Here is a 9616-nt window from a genome sequence, read left to right as displayed (position 1 = left end):
CCTTGCCCTATATGAACTGTGACAAACCTTTCTCTTCAAAGTGTAGTCTTTTCCTAACCCTTTTACCTCAAGTTCCATCTGTCCCCTTCATCAAATACTTCTCCACATACTGAAACTTAGCTTAAAAAAAATCTTAAGTTACCCTTACTAATAAAAGGAGAGACAAACTCTCTGAGATCATAAAACTTGGCACTCATATGTAGACAAGTGTTGCTTATGTTTTAGGACAAAACCAAATCCTTTTTAATGAAAGCACAATGTAACATTTAAATCCCCTTAGTAGAGGTAGAAAGCCAGTGTTTTAACCTAATCCATTCCAGATCTGAAATACTGATACCAGGTATTGATTTATTGCTATTAGTGATAACCAAATTTGAGAGCTTATAATGTCAACAAGGTAGCATGAATACAGTTGTGATCTCCAATATTCATAGAGTAAGACATGTCCACATCTGTAGTAAGACAATAGCAGATTCTACCAAGAATCTACTGCTTCTTGTAAACATTGTATTTGTGCAGATTTGTTTTCATACTTTGATTTCTAAAGTCATGAAAGGCAAGGTTAGTAGCAGAAAACACATCCAGTTTCACATTCGGCAATATGAGAACCCTGCTCTTCAAGGACAACCAAAAACCTAGCAGCACATTTTCAAACAATATTACAAGTTTTTCTGAATTACCCACCCTTCAAACTCCCCAAACAAAAACAACAACAACAAAAAAATCTGACACCAAAAATAAAGTGCAGTACCCAGAAAAATAAGTGTCAAGAAAATAGCCATGTTCTTTTCTTTGTTAAAAAAAAGAAAAAAGTACTTGGCCTCAGTCTTAACAATACTATACTGTGTCCATCATTTTGGATTCTTCTTCATCTCTTTGTATCACAGAGTTTAAACTGCAGACATTTGTGTTTATGGAACCTTGTAGACCACTTGTGTTCTGCAACAGATGAAAAATTGACAGCTTAATTCCCCACAATTGTATATACGGAGATAGAGAGAGAGAAATAGAGAGAGAGAGAGAAATAGAGAGAAATAGAGAGAGATTGTAGCTTAAGGTGGACTCTTCATGTTGTCTATCTCAAGAGAAGTTTGCAATAGTAAGAAAATAAGCTCTTGAAAATTATCACTAGTAATACTGCACTGTGCCAAGATGCTCTTTTAAATTTAGCTGGCATAGCTTGTATTTCATCTCAGTATTTCTAGCACTTGTCTGTACATTAACTTAGAATACAGCTGTTGAATCTTACTTAAAAGGTACCTTAACCAAATTATTTCAAGTTAAGTAGTTTCAACTGTGACTTTTTCCATAATATTTAATTTTTGAAAATCTCTGAAGTTGCTTCTTCATTCCAGAATGTGGCCTTCACTAGTACAATAACAAAAGATGTAAGCACCCTCAGTTTCCTTTGATCACAACAGGAGATCTTCTTCAGGCTTGACTTAGCTGAAGGATTCCATGAATTGGCATAACCATTTTACACTGAAAACCCATTTCACTGCTAGTGGTAAAGAGTATGAATACAATTCTAGCTTCTCATCAACTTTATGATGCAGTGTTTCTTTTTAAACAAAACAGTGCAATGGCACTGAATTAGCATATGCTTTTGACCTTACGCTGATACTTTCTGAATCCCAGCAAGCAGAAAAAAGCCTACATATGCCTTGCATATTGATAATACATCCCATTATACCCTGAGTACTGGCAGTTCTAGGAACAGTCGTCTTTATATTTCAGAAAGGTATAGCTTCTCAGCACAGGACCCAATCCTAATTTAGTTAATTTTTGGACATAATGAACCTACCTGTGACAAAGATGTCAGCTGTCCGATAAGACTAGGATTGACACTGGGATCTTGTAGTAAGATACCTTGAAAGCCATGTGATTGTGACAAGACTCTCACTCTTGTCTTGAATGCCTCAAGTTCACTTTTAAAAGCCTCAAAATACCCTTCTCCTGTCTGAAAAGAGAAAAATTAATAGTTTCACTTAAAACAGATTTACTTTTGAGTTGTAAGCATTTCATTCAGTGGACGTCATGAAAATGTTAGTCAATTTAAAATGAAAATCCAGGTAAAATTTCTTTTCAGGACAAACTGTAGTATTTATATGCAGAAGCAAAGTCATTTATTCATCTAAGGACATGTAAAAAAAAAAATCTAATTTTAGCCCTTCCTTTATTACGACTCAGAAGCTAGTGCTCTTGTGCTTGCTGTGGCACTCCGGCCGAAAGTAAAGCACAAGTTGACTTGCATTTTAACTGAATGGCTTTAAAAGCAGTACTAAGATCCATCAATCTTGAATAACTGCATACACTCTAAGGTAAACCACAGATTCAGTCTTCCCACATTTCTCCTGTGTTTTCAGGACTGGAATTACACCAAAATAGTCTGTCTAGAAAGAACTGCTAACAAAGATCTTTCCCATAAAACTAAGTCAATAAAATATTTATCATCTTACGGTCAAGAAGAAACCTGCTCTAGAACACTGGTCCCTTGTACAGCATCATTACGTAGGTTGACTTACTTTGGCTTTCTGGAAAAAGAGACGAAAACAGCCTCTTGGATCCACATTGCAACTTCTGGCAATTTCTATAATAAACTGCATTACAACTGCCTGGTGTGCTACTTGTTCCATCAGAGCTCTTTTCTGAAAAAAATAAAATAAAATTAGAGTTCTGATTTAAAGATGTTTCCTGGAATTGTATTTATAAAAGTCAATGTAATTTCCTTTTATTTCCTAAAGGGATGAGAACTGGTAGTCACAGAAGAAAGGGGACTGATTGTTTGCAGGAATTAGACCTAATGTTAAAAGATGTTACAGAGTTGGTTTGTTTTTTTTCTTCCCTCCAACTAGGGTAGAGAGAGTGGAGGAAGAAAAGTTAAACACCTAATGAAGTCAGGCAGCTTTTACATAGTGAAAGTAGGAAACTGCATACTTTCAAACAATTCAAAGATGTTCATACCTGTTCAGCTTCTAGATGAAAGCACCATAACATGAGATATTTAGACGTTTCTTCGCATACAAGATATGGGTGGTCAGACAAAAATCTCTGACTATCATCCCATCTGCTCATCATGCCTGAAGAGAAACAGATTAAGATATTTGAAATGGATAGATGACTTAATGTAGCAAAGAAGGTTTTTTTTTTGCATTGATACCCCTGTATGTATACCATCTGCATAATTCACTGTCTTCAGAATGCACATGAAAGCATACAGCTACATTTAAGGGTTTTATTTAGACATCTAACTAGCACTGAAAGAACGTTACCAGAAGGTACAATCAGATCTTTAAGATACTAAAAGAAAATTTAACAATTTCCTATATTTTAATGCATCTCTAGCAGCGTTGACAAGTTATTTTTAAACAGTTCTCCCATATACAGTATCAAAGTAGTATAGGCGTATCTAGTAGTCACATCATCAAGTAGCTTACAAAACTTATAGATTATTCAGAGATTCTAACAAATACAAATCCTCTGGAAGTCTGCAAATAAAGCACAAAGGAAGCATGTAATCTGCTGAAAATGCAAGTGCCTCTAACGCATGATTTTCTAGGTGTTTCGGAAATTTGAATGTAATTACAGAAACAGCTTGATTTCAATAGAGTAAAGCCACATTACTATTTGAGAGTTAACTTGAAGATTGAATTTCAATAGCATGAGGCTACTTCATTTGAAGAGATGAGTTTAAAAACCAGAACTCAATACTCAGACCACTTCTGAAAATCATCCTTCATGTATCACTGACAGTCAAGTCATTTACTGGCAATAGGAACCAGATGCACAGTTTTACCAATATATCAGCATAAAAATATAACTTAATATATAATTCATATATAATAATGAATATAATTCAATGGTAATGACCTAAACTAATCTTAATTCTAGCAAACAAATGCCTAAATAGTCATCGCTGGTTTCTCCTCCTTTCAACTGTTTTTAACAGAGATGTTATGCACAAGTTCTTTACTACCTGAGAGGTAGAGCAGGATCCAGAAAAGGGACTTGGGCTGTATGGCTAGTGAAGTCTACACTGCTCTTTGACAGCAGACAGCACAGAACAAAGAGACCTGAAAGAGCATTAATGTGCTGTCCTTACAATGCTCTTAAGTATTTAAAATTAAAATAACAACATCGCTTTGAATTTAAGAGGTAGGAAAAAAAAACTGATGAGATTTTGTAATAAGGTTGTTACTATAACTGCTTAATCTGAATTTAGACAGCAAAGTAGTTTTGCCCAGCTCCTAGCCTGGAAACACAAAAGAAAGCCCATTTTTTTCTGCTGAAATGCATAGCAGAAGAGACATCTTCTGGACACGTCACTACACTTGGCAGTTCAAGTATTTGAGAGAATATATGCCTGTTGTTACTATTTGCATACTCTGACAGCATTGTGCCTCGCTTGGTATTTGCGAGGTTTGCTAAGACCTAGAGGGCCAGAAACCCTTCCTCTAAAAAAAGTTTAAGATCCCTAGATGCCAAATAGCTTAGTAAAACCCAGTTTGTACAATCAGGTGAATTTTGTCAACTCAGTCCTTTTATTGATGGCTCTGGAATTCCAAATATGGCCATACTACATCATTGTCTGAAAACAGCATGCAACTAAGAGTGGGAAGTTCTTAACAGAACCATTAACATTTCAGATTACTTTGTAAAATGAGCTATCCTTACGGGGTCAACAATTACAATGGAGCTGAAGTGCCACCTAGCGGATAGTTAAATATCATTTAAAGGAACACAATTCCATGCACACACACTCAGTAGGCGTTTCCAGATGTTTACCTTTAAATCAATCATTCCTCCTGCAGCTTAATAGCCACCGGAAAACCACTTATTAGAAGGAGACAGATACAGGCAATCACAAGCACATTTATATACAAAAACTCTGTGAATAACAGTGTGCTCTCCCACTGAGCAGCAAAAAAAAAAAGTTGCTAGAACATAAGTTTTGAGGTCTTAGGCCCATTTGAGTACTTGGTTTAGATTAAAGTTCCTACTAGTTAACAGAAGCTAAGAAACTGCTGTAGTTTACATATTATTTCACTTTGAAATGATTATTACCTTTATTTTATGACAAGAAGACAGCCTGTTAGGTATTTTGTTCGTTAGCTTTTGTTACATACAGGAATAAGGAGAAAACCTACATAAATTTTGTAGAAATCTGAACTGCAAAATGTTGGAGAAAGCACTCACCAAAGTGTCTAATCTTTTGTTCGTGTTTTTGCATAAATGATTCAGACAAGTCTTCATCTTCTGTTTCTTTTCTTTTTTGATTAATGAAACTCTGAGGAATAAAAAAACATATATATATGTATTACTATCACAGAAATCTCCAAACATATCTTTTTGTGATATATATGAATATTACATTTCAATACGTTACCATCCAAAGGCCAATATTCTAATTTTAGAGTCATGTCATATGCTTCAGAAGGCTTTCTTTTTTTTAAAATGTATTACCTAAGAATAGAATTGAAAAGTTTCATTATAGAAACATAGAATGGATAGGTTGGAAGGGACCTTAAAGATCATCTCATTCCAAACCCCTGCCCTGGTCAGGGACACCTCCCACCAGACGAGGTTGCCCAAAGCCCCATCCAGCTTGGCCTTGAACACCTCCAGGGATGGGGCATCCACAGCTCCTCTGGGTAACCTGTTCCAGTGCCTCACCACACCCTGAGTAAAGAATTTCTTTCTTATATCTAATCTAAATCTATCCTTTTTTTAGTTTAAAGCCATTCCCCCTTGTCCTATCACTAAACTCCCTGACAAACGTCCCTTTCCAGTTTTCCTGCAGGCCCCCTTTAGGTACTGGAATAGTACTGTCTTCACAGGAGAGGTGCTCCAGCCCTTTGATCATCTTCATGGCCTTCCTCTGAACTCATTATAATACATCCATGTCCTTCTAGTGCTGCGGGCCCCAGAGCTGAATGCAGGACTCCAGGTGGGGTCTCAGGAGAGCAGAGCAGAGGGGAACAATCACCTCCCTCGCCCTGCTGGCCGTGCTGCTTTGGATGCAGCCCAGCACACGGTTGGCTTTCCGGGCTGCAAGCACGTATGGCTGGCTCATGTTGAGCTTCTTATCAACCAGCACCCCCAGGTCCTGCTCCTCAGGGCTGCTCTCAATCCATTCTCTGCCCATCCTGTATTCGTGTTTGGGATTGCCCCAGCCCAAATGCAGGACCTTGCACTTGGCCTTGTTGAATCTCATGAGGTTCGCACAGGCCCACCTCTCAGGCCTGTCCAGGTCCCTCTGGATGGCATCCCTTCCCTCCAGTGTGTCAACTGCACAACACAGCCTGGTGTCTTCGTCAAACTTGCTGAGGGTGCACTCGATCCCACTGTCCGTGTCACCAACAAAGATGTTAAATAGTGCCAGTCCCAGTACTGACCCCTGAGGAACACCGCTCATTACTGATCTCCACCTGGAGATTGAGCCATTGATTGCAACTCTGTGTGCAATCATCCAGCCAATTCTTTACCCACAAAGTTGTTTGTCCATCAAATCCATGTCTCTCCAATTTAGAGACAAGGATATCATAGTCTACTAAGCAAATAATTCTGAGAAACTTCTGTCCTCAGGTAGGAACATACTGATCTGTGTAAAACAAATATCACGTACCTTGCAACCCTGATGCAGCTAAATCAGTGAAATCATGAGATTGCTAAGCTGTTTAAATTGAATTGTTTAAACAAAGCAGATATTCTACTTAAGAAGAATTTGTGCTAAATAATCTGTATTACAGTAGTCATTATTAGTTGCAAACTCTATCACATTTGTTAATTTGGCACACCAGAAGAGCAGACTCCTATTGCGAAGAACCTGTTGTTCAGGCCCTGTTTGGCAACGTGTACTACAAGACCATTACAAGTTCTGATCCCCAATTCTGACAGAGAAACATCAACTACATCTGTAGTATGAGGGCAGCTTGCTCCCTTCCACAGGGCAAAATAAAAAAAAAAAAACATTTAACACACACCTTGATTTTGCACAGTACCAGCCACAGAAGACACTCAAGACTAGTAACTAGTGGAATGAGAAATGAGACTAATGCATGCGTTCATGCACACTGATATGGGTCATACCTTATTAAATACCTCCTTACTAACAAGATCTGTGTTCCATGGATTCTGCCTTTCCCGCTGGTTTAGTGCTTCTTCTTTTCGTCTCCACTCTTCTTCTCTCCATCTCATCTCTGCAGCTTCAGTCTTTGCTCGAGCACATTCCTGATCGAAGGATTCTGAATTATGCAGTGCTAAGCTACCAAGTTTTTGCTGGGCTTCTGCAAGATTCCACGTGCATTCTACAGAGTGCTTCACAAACTCTTTTTCTTTTTGGCAGACCAATTCAATCCCCTGGTTGTAGGTCTGTGAGAAAAATCAGATGTGCTATTTATGGAGGGAAATTGACAGTTTAAAAATTATATAGTCACAGACAGGCTTAAACCCCAGACATAATGCTGATCTTGAAGACAGCTTAGAAGCAGCATTAAATTCGCAGGAATGATTAAGCATGGTTTTGTAGAGCTGGATGGCTTTTAGAAGAGATTTCTAACTCAAGCTGTATTAACTTTCTAAGTGTATTAGCAAAATCATGGATCAAGTGCAGCTGGCAATAATATTTTTTATTGATAATAATATTTTTTACAATCCGATGGCTATTTGTGACACAGCTGAAAAATCTTCCCTGATTCCCCTCCGGCTGGCTGTGGCCTGCAATGTGAGCAACATCCAAGTATGAGAATACTTGGACATATGCTTGAATACATGCTTCTGAGAAGAAAGTATCATTTTTATGATGGCAGATCGCAACAGTTAGGTAACTGCCTGTATTCACATCAACAGATGGCCACCACCTTCCCTTGAACCAACAGTGAAAAGTGGCATTTAAGTTACAAAGTGGCTGAGACCCATTGTAAACATGCAGTCTTCTTGGTCAAATCTACTGAGGAGGTCACTGCTCATAGCTGGGAGAAAAGAGTGACCTCTTCAGCAACAGCGCTTATGCTGCGTCTAGGCGTATGCTGGGAATTCAAACTCAGTAACTTGAACTATCCTCCGAAGCCTTTCCTCTGCCATGCCTTCCCACCCACATCCATGTGGATTCATTTCTCGGCCTCCCAGGACCACCTTATGAGGCTTGTGGTGCTGATAACCTCTGGCAGAAGGGCGTGAAGGATGACACAACTCGTGAAAGCTTGCGTGAAGGGAACTTTCACGCAGACACCTCAAAGTTCTCATGCTAACTTTGTTTGGGAATCGCAGCACTTCTCCCCCCCTCCCCCACCCCCAGAACACGCTGGAATTTCACTGGCAGCTGGAAAACTCGATAACAGCAGCTCCTTGGAAGAACACGCGGAATTCCCAGCAGCGTATTTATAACAAGCTGCCTCGCCCCGGCCGCCAGAGCGCCGCAGGGACCGCGTAGCTGCTCTTCAGACACGAAGCCGCCGGAACAACTCCGGCCCAGCTCTTTCCACGTCACTTGTCAAACGCGGAGCTCTTACTCACGGCGGCGGCAGGCGCCAGCCCCCCCGCCCCCGCCGCCTCGGCCCCTCCTGACTGGCTCCGGGGCTGCCGGGAGGCTCCGGGGAGCACGGGGCCCCGCCGCACTGCCCCGGCCCGGCCCGCTCCGGGCTCCGCCATTGCCCCCCGCCCCTCCGCGGCCCTCTCCCCGCCGCGAGGCTGGGACCGGTGCCGGGCGCCGCGCCGGCGGTGAGGTGAAGGGGGACGGAGGCGTACCTGCGCTTCCAGCAGGCGCTGCCGGGCGGCGGGAGGCACAGCCCGCTCCCCGTCCTCCTCCGACGGAGGGCCTCCGCCGCCGCCGCTGCCGCTGCCGTCCCGGGAGCGCGGCAGCCACAGCGCCATGCCCGCCGCAGGGAGCCGCCGATCGCCGCCCGCGGCGCTTGCACACCGCGCCGGAAGCAGGGCCGCGCGCCACTTCCGGCAATACCGGCGGGCCGCCGCGCTCCCGCCGCTCCGCCGCCGCCCCCGGACGCGGCGGGCGGGGCCTGCGCGGGGCGGGGCGGGACCGAGAGGGGCGGGGCCTGCGCGGGGAGCCGAGGGGGCGGGGCCGTTCGGGGAGCTGGGGAGGGGGGGGAGGTGCCGCGGTCGCCGTGGCAACGCGCGCGGGGCCGGGGTCCCGCCCAACCGCCGAGCCCGCTGAGGGCGCCGTGAGGGGAGGGGGCGGCCGGGGTGCGGGGACGAGTGTGCAAGGAAAGCCTTAAATTAAATCAAAAGCTGACGTTAAATTGAAACCCGAAGTTAAATTGAGACCTTACATTAAATTAAAACCTTGAATTAAAACCTTAAACTTTCTCTCGCCGCGTTATGTTTACGTAATGAAAGGGATTGCCGCTCTTGTGCAAACGAGTAATGTGTTCCTTGTAATGAGTCTTTTCATCAGATATAAAATGGAAAAAAAAATCGCCGTGGCTTAACGCTGTAGGCAGCTAAGTGCCACACAGCTGTTCCCTGACTCCCCTTCCTCAGCAGGACTGTGGGGGGCAGAAATAGGAAGGAAGAAAACTGGTGGGCTTGATACCGAAGTAGTTTAATGAAAGAAAAGAAAAGGCCGTGAGGAAGCAAAAGGAGTAAAAAAATTATTCTCTGC

The 9616-nt window shown here is 42.3% G+C and overlaps 1 protein-coding gene across 1 annotated transcript; it reads right to left on the bottom strand.

The window, feature by feature from the left end:
* Positions 1-214: 214 nt before the first annotated feature.
* CDC37L1 (cell division cycle 37 like 1, HSP90 cochaperone) lies at positions 215-8996 on the bottom strand. The gene is made up of 7 exons (XM_048050732.2): positions 8746-8996; positions 7090-7371; positions 5197-5287; positions 2965-3080; positions 2526-2648; positions 1805-1960; positions 215-939 (listed from the first exon to the last, which is right to left on the bottom strand). Exons 1-7 carry the CDS (start codon positions 8869-8871, stop codon positions 838-840), a joined length of 996 nt encoding a protein of 331 aa, XP_047906689.2. The 5' UTR covers positions 8872-8996; the 3' UTR covers positions 215-837.
* Between the last annotated feature and the right edge of the window lie 620 nt (positions 8997-9616).

This window comes from Anser cygnoides, chromosome Z, assembly GCF_040182565.1.
Source record: "Anser cygnoides isolate HZ-2024a breed goose chromosome Z, Taihu_goose_T2T_genome, whole genome shotgun sequence".
In the NCBI taxonomy this organism is placed as follows: domain Eukaryota; kingdom Metazoa; phylum Chordata; class Aves; order Anseriformes; family Anatidae; genus Anser; species Anser cygnoides.
The sequence above is the reverse complement of the archived record's forward strand: the minus strand, read 5'-3'. Positions and strand labels throughout refer to the sequence as shown.

Bases quoted from the DNA above. Each gene is read 5' to 3' on its own strand.
- CDC37L1 (XM_048050732.2), bottom strand. From the start codon at position 8,871: ATGGCGCTGTGGCTGCCGCGCTCCCGGGACGGCAGCGGCAGCGGCGGC. The intron at 5,288-7,089 runs GTATGACCCATA...TTTATTCCTCAG, and splicing joins GTAAGGAGGTATTTAATAAG to AGTTTCATTAATCAAAAAAG. The intron at 3,081-5,196 runs GTGAGTGCTTTC...GTTTCTCTTCAG, and splicing joins ACAAAAGATTAGACACTTTG to GCATGATGAGCAGATGGGAT.